At 44.6% G+C, this 19,535-nt stretch overlaps 1 protein-coding gene and 1 long non-coding RNA gene across 4 annotated transcripts in view; one reads left to right on the forward strand and one right to left on the reverse strand.

Annotated features, from left to right (window-relative positions):
* LOC119163333 (putative phytanoyl-CoA dioxygenase) overlaps positions 1-4,842 on the forward strand; it is a 57,421-nt gene extending 52,579 nt beyond the window's left edge. For all 3 annotated transcript variants that reach the window (XM_037415312.2, XM_075872989.1, XM_037415313.2), the window contains 2 exons: positions 68-202; positions 2,684-4,842. In XM_037415312.2, the coding sequence (XP_037271209.2) occupies positions 68-202; positions 2,684-2,737 (189 nt within the window). In that variant the 3' untranslated portion in view covers positions 2,738-4,842. The remainder of the gene's footprint in view (positions 1-67; positions 203-2,683) is intronic.
* On the reverse strand, positions 4,611-17,663 carry LOC119163334 (uncharacterized). The gene is made up of 2 exons (XR_005108697.2): positions 15,978-17,663; positions 4,611-4,742 (listed from the first exon to the last, which is right to left on the reverse strand). It is a non-coding gene; the product is annotated as an uncharacterized LOC119163334 (long non-coding RNA).
* Between the last annotated feature and the right edge of the window lie 1,872 nt (positions 17,664-19,535).

A 19,535-nucleotide genomic window follows, 5' to 3' on the forward strand; every position in this document is an offset into this window, starting at 1 on the left:
AATACTTTTGTGTTAAAATCTTATTTCTCTTGAAACCGTAATTTGAGTGTTTTTTGTTGCTGCCCAGGCCATATCATGCCACTATGCAGCTTCCGAGTGTGAGTACATTGACGTGCAAGGCTCTGTCCAGGATCCTATTGCTGAAGAAGTGCTCGAGATCTTCCACAAGCGCTTTCCCAATATTGCGGTGAAAAACTATGCGGTGAGTGGCTCCACACTTGGTTTGTAGGTTAAAGGAGTACTGACACGAATTCGAAACTTTTTCAGGTTGATATAACTTAACACGCAGATTTCAAAAATGTCGTAGCGCTTATAAATGCACGGCATATATTCTTGATACCTTAAAACACCAGTTTTGGTTTTGATATAGAAGTAGCGGCTTAGTCGTGTCAACACATGTCATGGGAGAACTGTAACTTGCCAAATACTAGCAACAGCTGTCGGTTCAGTTGCACGTGGTGTGCCTGTCGGACCGCGATTCAGTCGCAGATTTCACAAACGCAGTGAAGTGTGTTGCCTTGTAATGTTTATCCCGGTGGAGCTGGCTTGCAAATGCTGGGTGGAATTGTGTTATACGTGTTGTCTGGCTTCGGTGCGCCAACAGTGTTCATAGTGCACACCACAAAGACTAAACATGTCCCTTTTGAGCAGCCTCAAAATCGTGTCAGTATTCCTTCAACACTGATGTGCCGAAATAAAAATGCTAGCCTGTGTTCTCATCCTGTTAAGTATTGGTTCACAGGCCTGACAATGCCTAGGCCAATGAAAAGAAGCATCAACAGAAGATTGGTGTTGTTTTATCAGCCAGTTTTTTCATTGCAAAGCTTTTCTCTAATGAGTGCAGTTTCACTCACAATGCCTACAGCATGTGTGGCATAAGGTATTTTTTTCCGCGTGCCGGTTTCCTTGGGGACCTTGAGGTGCATGAGCGAAAGCCAGCCATTTTATGCAGCCCGGAAAAACAATAGGCAGAGATTGTGCCTCCTACTAGCCACATATTTTAGAAATGTGTGATACCTTGGGCACTCAGCCCAACTTCAGGCCTTATTGTTTTGTAAATACAGCGAGGCTTCTTTCCAGCATCGATCCGTGAAAAAGGCTCTCTAACGCTACAATAAAGCCAACTTTTTATTAAAACACATCATCAGCACCGATCCTAGGCATTGGGATGTTCGTTTCACTACTTTACTGGGAGCCGAACAGAAAAGTAAAATGGCATCCCAGAACAAAGCATAATCTTAGTGTTGTATAGAAACACATGTCGAGTGGTTAAGCAAAAATTAGACTTGCGCACAAAGAAAAACGCCAAGACACTTTTGCATCCGTGTGCCATTGCGTTCCTAGTTTTTGCTGCAACCACTCGACACACAAGATCACCAGGTAGTCCAGATGCAGTACTATACAGGGCCACTTGTTAGCGCTTCGTACTTCAGTGAAACAGTGCTCCACAAAACAACCAGACTGACCAAAGGAACGACACAAGAGGCTGCTGTTTCACATTGGCATAGTCATCCAGGAAGGAGGGCAACTTTCTCCTCAAATTTTATGTACATAGAGGATATTTTAGGCAACACAGATTTTTTATAAAAATCCTATGACAGGCTACTGTCGTTATTGTGCATGAACCCCACACAGATGTGGAACTACTTTGCCACATTTAAAGTGCCACTGTCATGACTAATAAAAAATTAGTTTACATTTTAGTTATTCACTTGAGAGCAGGTGTTTAATTACGAATTCATAGTGCATGCCACTTTATGCCATACCCATTTTTTAGAAATGGCAAAAGTTGCATGCCATTCAAGATACAGTTGAACCCCTTTATGAGAGGCATACTCCAGGCAGCAGTTTTTGTCCTTTATATGAGATGTCTCTTATAAGCAGGGTACCTCGTATGCATTTCCTTATCAACTCGTAATTTACTGTAGGCACGCTGGTGTCTCTTATAACCATTTGTCTTTTATATCAGTGCCTCTTATAAAGGGGTTTGACTGTATTCGTCACGAAACTCCAAGAGCAAAATTGAAACCTCAGCGTGCATGAAACGCAATGGTTTTGCTGTCTAACTGGACCTACCTGTTACAAGGGAGTGAGAAAATTTGAATGAAGGTGCACTGTGGCCATATGTTTTCAAGAAAAGCTGCAAGTCATATCAATTATGCCAGTGTGTTGCCTTACTTTAGTGTGTGGTGCTCATTTCAAACTGTGATCAAATGTTCTGCACGTTGTGCATGCCAGTGCGCTCAATTTCGCCCTTGAATTTTGTGTTTAAATATCTTGATATATGTGCAATTTTCGTGAGTTGTAAAAAAATGGGTATGTGATAAATTATCATGCCCTGACATAGACAACTGACTCAGGTAAATAATTGAAAAACTGACAAGTTTTCGTTAGTCACGTCATTTCACCTGTAGGAAAAGACTTTCACTTTGACGTCGAATTCACGGGCAAGAACGACAGGAGCCTGCTGTGATCAAATTTCTTTTAATATCTGTATTGTCTTTAAAAAAAAAGTGCTCTGTATACAACACACTCACATATGCATAGGCACACATAAAAAGAGAAAAACGTCTGAATAAGCACTACATGTAGTTTTGTCATCTACGTGAGGTTTGCAGACCAGAAGATGACATGGGCCTTCCAGTGTGTGCACAGGCCATAAGTAACCTCGTCTCCCTTTCAGGATGTCTGGAAGCTGAGAGCCCGCCAAGTTCGAGGCCTGGAGGGGAACCTTTAAGCACGTGCGTGCTTGCTGCATGGGCCAAGTGTGGCTCAAGACCTCCTTATGCGAGGCCCAATTGCTTTAATCTGTTCTGTCTAAGTAGTATTGTGACTCTAGAAGGCAATATGGACATAACAAGGGCATCTGTTGATGTACGCTCATTTAGACCACATAGTACTTGGGTCACTGCTGTTCATCCTCGGAGATTGGCAGCTGCATTTGCAGTGTAGGCAAGAATTCTCGAGGCCCGTGTGCTTAGATTTAGGTGCACATTAAACAACCCCAGGTGGCCGATGGGTCCGGAGCCCTTCACTGCGGCATCCCTCATAATGGTACCGTGGTTTTGGTATGTTAAACGCCAACAATTATAATATGTCCTCCGAGGCATGCTACTGTGAATGAATGGTGTGGCAGCATGGGGCCTTATCTTGCCAATGACCAGTCTATTGAGAGTTCTTCCTACGTAATATCGCCACATGAAAATCTGCTGTGCTTGCAAGGCAGACTGTGGCATCGCAACTTTGCAGCCTCCGTAATTGAACCAAGTAAGGGTAATTAGTACCATAGATAGACAATCAGCAGCAACATTTCATCATCGGGACTGTATACGCGATCGTCCCACCATTAATGCAGCTTTCTTATGAGAAAATAAGGAACTCAGTCTTGTTCAAATAATTCTCGGCCAACTGAGAGCTTCCCTGCACAGTGTACTTGAATAATAGTGCGTATCCTGTGCCCAAAGGGTGGCACCGGTAGAAGGGGTAAACACTGGGGCTGCATTGCGGCACACCCTAGGTATCTCTATTGAAGCTTATGTCTGGAGTAGGTCACTATGGAAGCAGTCGCAGACTGTGATGAGCCGTCACTGACTTTATTTTTTAGCTAAATTTCCTGAAATTTCCTTTGCAGTTGTCCAAAATGCTTTTGTGACAACTTACAGTACCTTAGTACCTGGGAGATTAGTATGCGAGCTTATACACATTGATGAAACAAGAAATTTTTGAACACGAAATGTCACTAGAGCCAAAGTTTTGACAGGGGGACTTGCTTTCATCAAGTCTCCTTGTAAAAATGTTGGCTTTAGTGAAATTTTATGTTCAAGGATTTTTTTCTTTCATTTTTTAAAGCCTTTTACAGAACTTGTGTTATTTCTATTTGTACACAGTCAGATAGAAAGTTTTTTATGGATGCTCATACTGCTGCAGTCTGTCATATTTATGCAAGTATGAGAGAAAATGTCTTGCCATTGGACATGTGGATTTATGGCTCTTTCAACTGCTTTTCAATTTTTTTAAAATAAAATAGCAAACCCTAGAAGCCTTACAGATACGTACCTGAAGCACCACCAGATGATTTACGATGAAGCCTGCATCGATAAACCCAAGAATTGTATGCATCATGATGCCATGTGATACAAACTCTATTTGTTCTAGTGATTCCTATGACACCTGTTCAAAATATTCGAGTATTTCTTAGCTATGACATGTGTGGAGTTGAGCTTCTACAACTTCGGAAAGAGTACTTTTTCAAAGAAGCATCATCTTGGCAAGACTTCACTGATGGCATTGCCTTTTGTCCCCCCCCCCCCCTTTTTTGTTTTGAATGACAACACAATAGAGCTGAAGAACAACTAGAGCATATGGTGTTTTTTGCAGTGTTTGTGGGGACATGTTACTTTTCTCGCGAATTTAGTAACATAATTGTTGCCTTTTCGGAACTGTAACTGGTAATGTACTTACATTAACATTAACATTGTATGAAAAAAAATGTTTTTCACCTATTTTCATCTTCCACGCTATCCTTGTTCTTCAGTTCATGAACACTTTTGTGGAAGGTATAAAATTTAGCCAAACTTTCTTTGTACTAAAAGCCAAGAATAAGTCATGACAACCTCTCAAAGTGCTTTTATATGATACCATGTGCAATAAGTAACCATCTTTAATTTGAACAATAAAGCAGCTTGATGTTTCTAAATTGTTGGGTGCAGGCATTTATGGAGTGCCCTTGCCCGGGGATAAACCTGTAAAAAGAAAAAAAAATATGTATTTCCACTTTACAGATTGTTTAGGTCTTTATTGCAGTTATCTTATGCATTAAACAAAGTCACTTGCCACATTGAAGCAAGATCCTTTCTTTTGAAAACCAAGTGAAACACAGCAAGAATGAAGCAAAGCACGGTTCATGTGCCACCACATGACGTCACATTGTGCAATGCCAGCAGTTGACATCATTCGTACGAAGTGTATGGCAGGCTTTCAATTTTAAGAGACAGTATGATGTTAGCAACAAATAGAACGCGATTTGGTAAAGACTATTTATTCAGAGCGAACTTGTGCCCGAGAACTTAAGAAGACAACCTTAGACACAAGATGTTCCTCGCTAGCCACATGAACCTCTTCCGCCTCTTCTTCTCTCGCGCAGCTGCGAACTGGTCACACCATAAGCCATTAGTCTTCTTTTAGCGTGGGTGCGGTGGTATGCGCAGACCGCCGGTGCATTGCACGCTTTGCTTGTTATTTTTTTGGCAGCATTTACAAATGCAGGAAGCGTGGTGTGTCATCGGAGGATGACGAGCAACTTGTGGCATTAATTCTCCTCCTAAAACGCATCGTCTCGATGTGCTGAGAGGGCCAAAAGTTTTGAAATGCAGGGTTTGACTTGATGGCTAAGCACGTGTATCAGTGATGTTCATTGCCTTTCGTAGTAGGGTTTCATGCGTACCACATGTACGACTTCTGGGTGATTTCCTCATCGAGTCGAGCCCACTTGGCCTACGGGGATGACCTTGTAGTTTAAGGTGCTCAACCAACGAGGTACCTTGTATGGGCCGAAGTGGTGCCACATCAGCTTTTCGGAATGACCCAATGCATATACAGGTGTCCATACCCGCACTTTGTCTCCGGGATCATACTGGACATCTCTTCGCTTCAGGTTATAGCGACCTGAGTCAAAGCCTGCTGTTGAATTATGCAGTGCCTTGCCCACTGTCGGGCCTCTTCAGCTCTCTCTATGTATTTGCTGATATCAGCATTATCTTTGTTCATAATGCTGACAGGTAACATAGCGTCTAAGGTCGTTGTTACTGTCCTACCAAAAACAAGCTGGAATGGCGTGAAGCGTGTCGTCTCCTGTACTGCAGTGTTATGCTGTCCCATGAACAATGTTCGACATCCACATACATGGAGAGCATGTCAGCCAGCATTCTATTGAGCCTTTCAGTTAAGCCGTTTGTCTGGGGATGGTTAGCTGTACTTCTGTGGTCGGTACACGTCAGTTTCATGATAGACTACGTCAAACGAGCGGTGAACGCTGTCAATTTACACTGTCTATTTGTCGGTTATGACAACCTTATGAGTGCCATGCCATAGCACTATCTGGCTGACAAAGAATTAAGCCTTTTTATTCGCAGCTCCTTCTGCGAGAGACGACGTCTCAGCATAGCGGGTTTGTCGCTACAATAATCTACCGTTTCTCGTACGATGAGACAGTAAATGGTCCAAGTAAATTCATTTCCACTTGCTCAAATAGTACTTTTGGTGGCTCTATTGGCTTCAAAAGACATGCTGGTTTTAATTTAAAGGTGGTACTTTGCGCCTTTGACACTATTGGCACGACTTCACATAGTGCTGTACAGAATTCATTAACTTCGGCCAATAATACCTGTGGTAGATTCTGGCTGAAGTCCGGCTGACACCCATATGCCCAGCTTAAGGGTCATCGTGACATGCTTCTAATATTTCCGCTCGCAGTGATGATGGTACGAGAAGCAGAAACGTCTCGTCACCGTGTTCAAAGTTTCGCTAGTAGAGGACGCCATTCCGGAGAACATGGAAACTTAGCCCTCGAACGAAAACTTGCGGCCCCTTTGCTTGCCGACTTTCCAAGTACTGGATAAGCAGGAGCAGCACTGGATCCGTACGGTGATGAAGGGCCATATCGGATGCGTTGAAAGCTCCAAGAAACGAGAAATCTTCATGTTCAGAGGATGAATGCTCAACTGGTTTACGTGGCAGGCAATCTGAGTCATTGTGCTTGAGGTCATATTTGTACACAGCCGTGAAGTCATATTCCTGCAGAAGTAGGCTCCATCTAGCAAGTCTTCCTGAAGGGTCCTTTCAATTTGCCAACACAATGAGTGATGGTCGCTGATCGCCCTAAAAGGTCTGCCGCATAGGCATGGACGGAACTTGAAAGATGGCCCATATAACTGCCAAGTATTCCTGCTCTGTAGCTGAGTAATTGGACTCGTCATTCGATTGAGTGTGGCTTGGGTATGCAATAACTCTTTCTGGTACATTCTGCCATTAAATGAGAAAGGCGCCAAGCCCAACGTTACTGGTGTTGGTATGGATGTCTGCTTCGGCGTCTTCATCAAAATGAGCAAGAATAAGAGGAGAGTGCAAACGGCATCGCAACTTAGAGAAAGCACCTTCTTGTTCTTCCTGTCAGGCGAATGGCACACCTTCTTTTGTAAGCCGTGTCAATAGTTCAGCGAGCTTGGCGAAATTTTCAGTGAAGCGTCTGTAGCAGGCACAGAGTCCCAGGAATCATCTCGAGGCCTTCTTGTCCCGTGGCTTCGGAAAGTTTTCAACAGGTATCTTTTCAAGATCTGGGCGGACACCTTCAGCACTAAAAATGTACCCGAGGAACCGAAGCTCGCAAAATCCGAAGTGACATTTTTGCGGTTTGATAGTCAGTGCTGCTGCGCGAATGACATTTAGTACTGTCCTCGGATGGTGGATGTGATGCTTGAAAGTCGAAGAAAAAACTACTACATCATCTAGATAGACGAGGCATAATTGCCATTTAAGTCCGGAGAGGACAATGTCCGTCATTCTTTGGAAGGTTGCGGGAGCAGAGCACAAGCCAAAAGAAAGTACTTTGAACTCTTAGACCATCGGGCGTCACAAACGCCATCTTCTCACGATCTCGTTCATCTACTTTGATTTGCCAGTATCCACTTTTTAAATCCAATGACAAAACGAAATGAGCATTTCGTAGCTTGTTCAGAGTATCGTCAATATATGGTAGTGGATAAAAGTGCCGCTTCGTGACGAGGTTCAGCTTTTGGTAGTTAACACAAAACCTCGGAGAGTTGTCCTTCTTTTTGACTAATACCACCGGTGACGCCCAAGAACTATGTGATGGCTGTATTACATCGTCTTTCAGCATTTCCTGTACTTGTTTTCTTATAGCTTCTGTTTTTTTTTTTTTTGGAGCTACTCGATATGGACTTTGATGCGCCGGTTTAACATTTTCTTCGACCACGATGCGATGCTTGGTGACTGGAGTGCGTACGACTTTCGATGAAATGGAAAAGCACTCAGCAAAGTTTTTGATCTGATCAACAATATGCTTCCTCTGTGGTGATGAGAGCTCGCTGTTGATGTCTATCGATTCAAGGACGCTGCCCATTGGTGCAGAATCTAGCGGGTCCCAATCAAGAGCACAAACATTCGCAACTTGAAAATATTCGTGCAGAGTTGCTATAGCTGTTCCCTTCGCCACATGCTGCGCCTCACTGCCAAAGTTGGTCAATGGGACGTCTGCACATCTATTACGAAGGTTCACCAAACCTCCTGCCATGCATATTCCTTTTTCGATGATCAACCCGACGTTTCCGTCTGCTAGCACCTCATAATCACTAAATATGTCATTTTTCACGGGAACTGTCACACTTAAACGTGGCGGCAGTGTCACGCCTTCATCCACAACCCGGAGAGAAGACACGACTGGTTTATCCGTTTGACACATTGCGACAGCGTTCTCTGTAGAAAAGAAGACGTTAGATTCTTGTAAGTCAATGATTGCGCTATTTGCCAGCAAGAAGTTCATGCCTATAATCAGCTCACAGGAACACTCGGGAAGAACGTTGAAGCTGCCGACGTAGACGAATTCCCCGATTCCTATTCTTGCTGTGCACAGTCCCACGGGGCTGACTAAGTGCCCTCTGGCCATACATATTTGCAGTCCGGTCCACTAGTCAGTACCTTTATCAACTTCTTTGCTAGGAGGCTACTGACCGTGGAGTAGTCCGCCCCAGTGTCTATTAGCGCAATAGCTTTCAGGTCGTCAATGGTGACTAACAGTTCGGAGATAACGTCACCATTACTGCACTTATATGTCGCTTTGTAACTGTAGTCATTCAGTCGAGCCAGCGGAGGAGGCTTATCTGTTTTTTGAGTATCAGCAGTCTTGCCTCCACAGGTCGCTGGCTCTAGTTTTCCCGTCGCGGGCTAGGTGATCGAGGTTTCGGGAAAATGGATGATGTTCTAGGGCTCGGCGACCGGTAGCGCATTGGAGATGTTGATCACAATTCCTGTTGCCGAGTGTTCTGAAGTGTATGGCACGGCGACAAAAAGTCTTGGATCTCGCAAGGGCGCTCACCGTTCCGCGGGCAGAGTGCATTGACTGGGAAGCCGCGCAGTCCCACTGGACGATAATGAGGTGCTCGATAAAGGTGACCTGCCTCTCTGCAGTGGTAGCAAAGGGGCCACCGGTCTGCAGTGTGCCACACATCGCTTTTATGGGGCCTGGCTTCAGGTATGGGCGGTGGCATGCTGCGTGGAAATGTCGAGGGCATAACGTCGGCTTGAGCAAAGCTTGTGCGTCCAAGGTCCTCTCGCACTATTTGTGCATACGACAGCTGAGGTTGTGGTTGTGCTCGGTGCAGCACTTGGGGCTGTGGTTGAAGAATAGATTGCCGCACTTCTTCACGCACTACATCCGCAAGTGAGGGCATCGCTGGAGGGTTTAGGGCGAGTTGCATTTTCTGTAGCTCCTCCCTCACGACAGCCCTCACCACTTCCCACAGAACGTCAATGTTGTCAGTAAGGGTTCCCGACAACGCGCCAGCTGGACAGACGTTTACGTTCCTGTTATACTGTCGTGCACGCTGCTGCAGTGTCCTCTCCATTGTCATTACCTCAGATCTAAACTTTGACACAGTCCACAGAGGATTACGCACCAGGCCTGCAAAAATCTCCTTCAATCCGCGCATCAAGTGCCGCAGCTTCTTCTCCTCGGCCATGTTTGGGTCGGCTCGGCGGAAGAGCCTCGACGTGTCTTTGATGTACATAGCCACGCTCTCATTGTTCCTTTGGTTTCTCCCCGAAGAGCGGCCTCTACCTTCTCCCTGCGGTCTGTGTTTGGGTAGGTAATGAGCAGCTCCCTTCAAGAGTTGTCCCATGTCAACAATGACGCTTCATGGTTTTCAAATCAAGTACGCACAGAACCTCTGAGCGCCACGTTCTCTGAGCGCCCAGCCGTTCAAACTGGCGACACGTTCGAAGCCAGCATGCCAGTCCTTGGCATCTTCAGAAGTGTCGCCGTGGAAGACCTCTGGTACCTGGGGTGAATATGGGACGGAGACGGTGTCGCTTGAGCGGCCATCATGGTGGTATTTGCAATCTCCGCTGCACTAGAACCGTAAAGGGGGCCAAACTCGAGCTCCTCACCTTGTAGACGGCGACTCGTACGTTGGTGGACAGGCGTCACTTCCACTGGCTGCAACGTTGGCGGGTACGGACTGAGCTCCCTGGCCTGTGGTGGGCTTGGAAACAATCCTAGCACCTCAACCACATGTTACCAACAAATAGAACGCGTCGTGGTAAAGACTATTTATTCAGGGCAAACTTGTGTGCAAAAACTTAAGAAGACAACCTTACACACGAAATGTTCCTTGCTAACCACTTGAACATCTTCCACCTCTTCTTCTCTTGCGCAGCTGCAAGCTGGTCACACCATAAGCCACTAGTCTTCCTCTTCTAGCGCGTGGTGTGGTGGAACGCGCAGACCTCGGTGCATTGCGTGCTTTGCTTGTTATTTGTTTGGCGGCATTTACAAATGCAGGAAGCAGGGTGCATCGTCGGAGAATGATGTGGCACTTGAGGCAATAACACGCTGCAGAATTTTCCTTTGATTTTTCATGCTTATTTTTTTCAAGCAGTAGGTACAACTTGTTTAGCAAGGAAGGCATCAGTTGTGCAATGTGGCTACACTCCCCAAAAGTTGTTACATTCGCAAGATTCCTAACACTTGAAGGAAATGTGTTGGGGCTTCAGCCAGCATAGGTCGTGCATGAATTTGTCCGAGCTTCATTTGGCTCCATGTCACCTGCTTCGTCACAAGGCAAAGTTCAGCAGTTGCACTTCATTACCTTGACCCCTTTTATGCTGACAGCTCAAATGTGCCGACTGAATTCACAACGAAGCCACAGGTGTGTTTAAAGCTGCAAGCATGACGACTAGGCAAATCCATGTACTATTGCCCATCATTCCCACAGTGCAGAGTGTTAGAAAACCAATTTAGGTGTGGACACATTCCACCTACCTCAAACATAAAGTGCGTCTAAATAATGCTCAGCTTTAGTTCATGCACTGGCAGCAGTTTTGTGGTATAAAGCGGAGGGGTGCTGAGACGTGGGGACCTAAAGGGACCGAGCGCAACTACATGAGCACACAATTTCTGCCGTGCTACATACCTGCCAACTCTACCGATTTTCCCGTAAAATGTACAAATTTTGGCCGCGCTTACGATTTTATGAGTCTTGCCTGAAGTTTTACAACATCTTTCATTTCCTATGAAAAAATATAAAATTAGTAAAATAGTGTGGCCTCCGCAATAGGCTATGGCACATTACCGTAGCTAGTCACGGAGGCCACAAAACGGCGTTCTGCTATATTCTGTCACCATATATGTATTGGTGTTATCATTATCACATATCTGCCAAGTCTTCCACATTGTCCAGGAAACTCCCAGATTTCGACCGTTTCTTCTGTTTGTATGTTGTCATGAAAATCTCCCCGAAATCCAAATTTGTGTGCGAGATCTGGCCACATTGGCAAATATGCAGGTCAGTATGTTCCAGGCTTTTTGCTAGCACCACCACATGTTGTAAACGAATTTGAGAGGCATTCATCTAAATGTACAGTAGAGCTTCAGTTATGCGAAACCGCTGCCAATACGAATTCATATAACTTCTCAGCCAAATTCGTGTTTTCTTTGGGCCAAAATTCGAATGTTCCAAACACCTTTCCTAATCGCGGCGTGTAATATTACAGTATATTCTAGTTCACTATATGCGATATGAACTTTAGTACCAAACCGTCGATTGAAGGTGGATCGAGAGCAGCGTGCTCGAAGCATCGGAAGTACACGTGCGACCAGTGCACGCACTGTCTATTACAGTGCGTTTGCTGGTCGCACGCACTATGTTGTTGTCGTTGCAACAACTGCTGTGGACGAAATTGCAGTCGTTCGACATGATCATGTATGGTAACAATGTTGTTGACAGAACTCTGAAGGTGTGTGCGCGGCCAACGCTCAACCAGTCAAAGCAATGCTGCTTTCCGCAAACTCTGTGAAAAACACCGCAGCAGTTGCGATCATAGATAGCATAAAACAACTTAATTTTGAAAGCACGTGAATTGAAAACAAAACTACCATTTGCTGCAACCGCTGCGCACAAAACCACGGTCGCGGCGATAGCGATCTATGAGCTCCAAGGGCACGTGGCTGACACAGCGGTAGATTAAAAGCAGCAAAGACTTAAAAAAGGCTAGAAGCATTTGGCTTTCCTGTCCAAAGAATCTAGTAGACAAAAAAGCCAAAGATTTGACCCGCGCTTCTGCCACAGCCAGCTGCGCCGTCCTGTCCGTTCACGTGTGAAGACATACGCGAGTTGTTTTGACGGAAATCAAATTTTTGCTTGTTTCGATAATGCAAAATTTCGGCAGCATTTGTGCTCCCCCTTTGAGACTCTCACCTTACTGGGAAACCCTACCGTTGTGTGTTCGACCACTCCAAGTCATTATGAGACCGCAACATCGATGTTTGTGCTTGTGTTTGGAACTCCCCCCCCCCCTCTTGTTTTTCGCGATGTTTGTTTTTTTCTTTTGATGCCGAAAATGGGGGAAAATTCAGCATGTCGATCTGACTAATGGGGGCAAAACATTATTATGCTTATCCCTAAAGGCAAATCCATCCCAGCTACAAATTAAAAAAACCCCTCTACCCCACACGAGGGTTTTACGAATTTCTCTGTTGCCAGGTTGGCAAGTATGCCATGCACGACTGCAACTAGAGCTACAAATGCACACAGGGCTGTTCTCGATCTGGGAGTCTCCATGTGTGGTGAACACCAGTTGCCTCCTCAGCATATGGACGCAGTGTTGCGTGCAACGTACTTGCGCCGCAGGGGTCTAGAGAGACTAAAAGCACCGACATTATCTGAACGTGCCATGAGCCGGAGTGTGCACACCTAAATTATTTTTCTTGCACTGTGCCACAGTGCAATGAACAATCGCAGTGCCAGATTTCCCTCTAGTAAATAGAGTAAGAAACTCTGTGGTTTCATTATTGTGGACCAATACTGTCATAAAGCCCTATTTAGTAGCACACAGGGGTTGAAAGCTTCCTAAAAATAGTAGTAGAACATGGAAGCATGCAAAAGAGATTAGAATGAGCACATAATTTTGCCCAAAATACCAAAGCCATGTTCTCAAATACCACACATGCACAGTAACAGAGGGTGTATGCAGCATGTTGGAATAACTTAGTGGTAAGTTATGACCTAGGGTGACCATGTCATTAAAAAGCCACAAAATCTGTGAAAGTGGTTACGGAAGAAACCAGCCATTCAATCGTTCACCTTTCTTCAGCAAAACCAGTGGACTCATTTCCTCGTGACTATGTCTGACAAGAGAAATGTTTTTTTTCAAATTGAATGTCCAAGAGTAAAAAAAAACATGGCTCTGTCACAGGATAACACGAAAGTGGAATATGCCTTCACAGCATTAGCTGAGCGTGCATTGTCTCTCCACAAGAGCGAAGGAATGAGTGATATCGCAACAGAATTGTAACGTCGTGCAAAGAACGGCAAGCAGCTCCAAACGCTCTGCTCAATGAGAGAGGATGCACAGAAAGAACAACTAACAAATGTCACAGCTCGACACCTAAAACGTGCGGCTCAAACACAAAGGAGGACGCACAAAACGAACATACAAGTATACACAGGACGAATGGAACTAATAAAGGTTACAACTTCATGTGAGCTCCTTTTGAAAAGTAGGTACTGCCACTGCAGTAAGCTTCAACCTCTTTTTAACTTATGTTGAAAGCACTATCTACGGCTGCTATCGTGAGATAAGCATGCGTGCACATCGTGTGAGGCAACATCCAAAGTGCGCTCTTCAAACCTGTCGCGCATTCTTGCTAATGATGTCGAAAACACGCTGAAACCAGTGGGCACAGAGTGCCGCCAATGCAAATAATGTATATAAATAGCTCTCTGTTAGTACGTTTGAGAATGTGTTCTTTGTGGGCTAGTCATTTCGCGCCACGCATTCAGGAGTGAGAGGGGCCGCTTGAATTTTTTTCTCTACTTCTTTTCATCTGTTAGTGTATATTTCACAAAAATACGTCAGTGTAGCCGGCATAAAACACTTTCACATTAGATAAAATGATGATAATAAAATAAAAGGGGCACTCTTGACAACTATAATACCTACTGTGAAATTTGCATTCTGGCATTTCTTAGCAAAAGTTGCTGGGAAGCTTATTTAGAGTTGTTTTGTGCACTATCCAAACAAATGTAACCTTCTTTTTGTGTAGTGTTAGGCATGGCTGTTCGACCAATCAGCATTGTTTAATTTTGCTGGTAGCATTGAACAGTTCATTGATGAAGGGTCTGTTGTAGAGGCCATTTTCGTTTACCTGACAAAAGCATTTGACACTCTTAGGTCATTTGATTTTCTACATAGACTTTCAGTATTAGCGGCCCACATTTACAACTTTTTTGCTACTTATCCAGCAGGCCTCACATAACATATCTTAATGGAATGTATTACTCAGTAATGACTTGAGTGGTGTTACAGGGGTTCTTTTCAAGCTTTAGGCGCTTTAAGGTGAGCTACCCGGAGAAGGGTAACAATGGAAAATAAAAAAAGTTATGTCAGTACACCTCGTCACCTTGACCTCGTGTAATAGAATTCCATTATGCTCTCTCATTGATATTCCTGTATGTGATATCGTGCAACGTTAGCAGAATCACTGTGCCAACATGTGGAGGCACAAACACATCTGATCCAAACATTGCTCTTGTCGGCTATAGCGTGTTCTGTTGTTTAACATCAAACAGCAGGCAAAGACAGTTATGAAGAGAGTGAGCCTCTGTACGAAAAGCGGGTGCCCGAGAAAATAGCAACTTTGTGCTCTGCTTGTAAGCCCTCCCTGCTGCGCTTCAGTCCACAATTCAGTTGTGCTGTTGACAGCAGCGCCTGCTTCCCACAGTATGTGTACCCTTGCCAAGCCCGTGGGATGACCCCTCATCTTTTTACACACAACATGAAAGGAATACCAGCAACAGAACTATTTTTTCATATGTCTTAAATGCATTCATCTTATTCTACTGTTTTCTTAGTTCTGCATTACTTAGGGCAGTTCTAGATTTCATACTGTGTAAGATTTAGATGCATTTTTCTGACTTGGTAATACCCAAGAGAAGTTTTTTTACATTATCGCCATTCGTAGTTCGAGTACCTATTGTGATATTTTTGCTTCAGCACATTTCTGTTTTCTATTCATTATAATTTCGATGTACTTTTTTTGTTCCCTTTTTTCCCTCTGTTCTCACTGCCCACTATTTATGCGGTGCACAATATGCAAGTTTGTTTGCAGTTTTTAAACAATATAGCGCGAGCGTCAACCTCAAGATTCGGTAACATGAGAGACAAGGAACAGGAACGACATAAGCGATACCACGGTCCCACCAACTACTGTGGATACTGTGTCTGCATCTCTAAGCAAACAGTGTAGCGAAGCAGAGGGTGCATGTCTATGCACTTGCACCATGTATTGAATATACCATGTTCAGGGGTCAATACTCGCGCGACATTCTTCAAAAATTACAATTAAAAAATTCAACTTGATAGGACGACCTACTTGACACTTTCGAAAGTTGTTGCCAAGTTGGTTAGGTTAGTGAGGGGGGTGTCACTTGTTGAAGGCCTTGAAAAACCCTTTATTTTTTGGTAAAGCAGCCCGCCATTCGAATTTCGGGGAGTGGGAGAGTCCTTCGGCATTCCCCCCCCCCCCCCCCCCCCCCCGGCTACGGGCCTACCATACACAGCAACGTTACATTCGGGTTTGATTCTGTGCACTTCGTTATTTCCTTTTTTAGTTAGGCTGGGGCAGAAACTACATCGGCCACAAACATTGTACATGAATCGGGTGCCCTTTCAAAAGTACTGCTCACTTTTTATTTCCTACTCGACGGTTGTGGCAGCCGCAGCTTGAACATGTCGGCGTGGATGTCGTAGAAGGAGTACGGGCTGTGCTCGAAGTATTCTTTAACCTTGTAACCTTGAGTCGCTCCGCTGACATTCGGCGGCACGGGTGGAGTAGCAGATTTCGAAGCGGTTGGTGGCGGCTTCTTCGTTTCGTCCGGAATGTTCTTCGGCGGGCCTTGAGCCGCCGATGCCAAGAAACGCTGCCCGGCGGAAGCTACATTGGTATGCCTAGATTGGGACCACAAAGAGCAGAGAGCTTTCCGACACCCTGCCATCTTGCGCGATCTCACGGTTTGCCTGATCAACGCCTTTTCTAGAAAGATGCCTGCCACCATTATTTTCCCTCTTCCATGCCTACCACAGACTTGAACCACAGCACACCTATACTACGGTGGCTAGGAGGAGAGGTGTCAGCATCGGCGCGCCGGAGAGCGAGCGAGAATTCATCCGGATGCGGCGGCGCTGCGGTCGCTTTCGAGATGCCGCTCCTCGCGCCCGCGCATCAGTCCTTTTTCGTTGCAAATATTTCATGCTACCCTGTGGATTATAACAAAGTCTACCTATCACAATTCTGGCGGCGCCGCGCTGCAACGTGTATTGGCACTGAAAACTAGTGTTTTCAATTCACTTCGTAGTATATCAGCTACGAAGCTTAGAAAATAGAGAATCAAGTGACTCGATTGCCGTGAGCTTGACACTCAAGACAAAGTCCGTGCAGTTTTCACTTTGATGCCTCAGTGTTCTCCGTGAAGTCTCATAGCACGTAAATGTATCGGCAACCATTATTTTTATGACTTGCGCAGTCAAGGTCTAATTTTACAAGCAAGACATTTATTTTCACGAAAGCGAAAAACAACATGAAAAATAAACAACATGTATACATTAAGGTTGGAGAGAACTGCAACTTATACGAAACTTAGCTAAAGCAAGTGAATAAAGCAACTAAGAATAACAGTAAATATACGATGATACAAAGGGCATACATACGCACATGACATTGAGATTTGATAGGCAAACATAGATACAGTCACAACACAGTTCACGAAAAAAAAAGAAACGATTTCTGCATATATAAGACACAGCCAGGCAGTGACATCACAGTTGTTTATGGGAGATTCGTAACAATGAGAATTAGACAATGGTAAAATCACAAGAAACAGCACAGTGTGAGTAATGCACGATAACATGAAATAAAACCTTGTTCACTGAGTTAACATATGACAGTTAAGTCATACGTCTCAATTTAAGAAACTTCATTTTTCTCTCTCTCTTTTTTTTTTGATTGGACGCATTTTTTTTCCAGCAACGAGAAAAAGTATTCTGGTCAGTGTAAAGAATCTGATTATCTGATTTGTCGCTTTTAGTTTGTGGTGTTCACAGACGACCATATTTACCTCCTCACAAACAGGCAAGAGACAAGGTCTGTTATGCTGTCACTTTTCAACTTGTTCAAACTGAAGCAATAGGTGAATGCATCTTCTGTAGCTTTGAACAGGTCGTTTAAGGACTCGGACTGGTAAAAAAGGCACGATTCTGCCGGAAGCAAGCTGGAATTCTCAGAGTGAAGCAACAACCTGCTACATTCGTTGCACTTCGTCTTTTTCACCGTCTTCCGGCAACATAGCCACTGACGTAATCAGTGACCCGGGAGTCACTTTTGCCTCTAGTGAGATCAGTGTGGTCAGGAAGGGCTTCACAAGCAACAATCATTTCATGAACCTCATTGAGGCGCCCCACAACTAGCAACTCATTCTGCAATTTTATTAAATTATTGTGGATGTTCGGACATAAAAGGCTGCTCAGAACTCCAGAAGGTATGTTTGCACTGGAGGGTGACTGCCAAGCTGTAAAAACTGAGGCAATTCACAGAGATAAAAAATTGTGTCGGCGAAGGGGGATCATTCGAGCCAGACATTTTCTTCAGAATTCCAAAAAAGATTTTAAGCGCGTCTTGGCCAATAAATCTAGTATTTGTAGCCCAATGTTTTCATGACATAGTGCCGGATGGAAAGAGTGCTGGTTAGAGTGACGCGGAGTCCTTTGCTAGATGTTAAACTCGGGAACCCACCCTTCTTAGGTACAGCTTTTTCCCAAGTTGCTAAGAACCCGTTGATAACATGCTTGTAGCTACGGGTGATGAATCTATAGTCGAAATGACCTTCGCCCACAACGCAGTTATTTTCCAGTGGTTTGACAGCGCGACGAATCGCACGCTCCCAGACCTTGCGCCGTTCATCGTCGGCGGGAGCAGAGAAGAGACGTTTTCTTCCCTTGTTTGTGGGCCGAAACATCCTGCATTGCATTTAGGTGCAAAGCAGTGTCGTTGCTGTTTACCCATCATTGTGGCATGGTCACATTGGCACGTATTGATCCAGAGCAAGTCCAAATAGGCAAAGCGCAGACGTTGCGACTCGCGAGCACTCGAGCAAGCGACTGAAAGTGCCGCGCTACGGCTGGCGAGCGCTCTCGACCGATCATGGTGGCGACTTGCGCGCCGTTTCATGGCGAAAAGAAATATCAACACGCCTCCTTTCAAGGCGCGGTTGGGACGATGCTGACACCTCTCCTTCTAGCCACCATACCTACACCACCACTTCAACCACAATTAGAGTGTACTAGAAGTGTTGAGTGGCGTGACCACGCCTCGCCACCTAATTCCTTCCGCGTTGCCCGCAGCAGCGGCGCTGCAGTCGAATAGTACTAAAAGAGCCGCGCGCAGGAACTGCTATGCGCTTCGGCTCCTCCGTCGCAATTTCTTGATGCAGATTTCTTCGCACCTGCCCATCATTCATGTCTAGCACATGATGCCATAGCCCTTGAAGTATGACACGCCCGTCTACTGAATTTGAGCTCTATAAAAGCCATTGTGAGAGATCGAAAATAATTCAGAAATGGTGTGTCTTATACTGATTTATCCTTTCTTAACTCTTTCTTCGTTGGTTAGGCGTCTACAATATTCAAAATAACTGAGCTGATTTATTGGAAGTTAGCTGCGCTCAGAAAGATGTGTGATTACAAAAAATGCCATTTCAAACACACGCAGAACCAGGAGGCCGTTAGTAGAGAGGGAAGAGGAAGGGAACCTGCACCCACTACACTGCAAAATTTTTTCGTAATTTAACTCTTTAGGGTATACTAAAATATTTACACCCATTCACACTGACCACCAATTGCCAAAGTTAGGCGTTCTGCTGCCCACTACACCCCCTAAAAAAAAAATCCTGGGTATACCTGTGCCAATATTATACAGTTGGCAAAGCGGAACATAGCGTGTCTCTACAAATGCGCACTGTAGAATTCATCCTTTGGAGTATGAGATCTCGAAAGTAGTTCAAGTCTTGCGTAGTTGATCGAGAAATGCGCTGCCTAAAAATAGTAGCTGTGCTAAGGGTTATTGAATATATATATATATATATATATATATATATATATATATATATATATAATGTGTGTGTGTGTGTGTGTGCGGTGTGCTGTGTACATTTAAAACTTAAATTTTTCAAAACAAGATGCACCCTGGCCTC

This window comes from Rhipicephalus microplus, chromosome 9, assembly GCF_043290135.1.
Source record: "Rhipicephalus microplus isolate Deutch F79 chromosome 9, USDA_Rmic, whole genome shotgun sequence".
Lineage (NCBI taxonomy): Eukaryota > Metazoa > Arthropoda > Arachnida > Ixodida > Ixodidae > Rhipicephalus > Rhipicephalus microplus.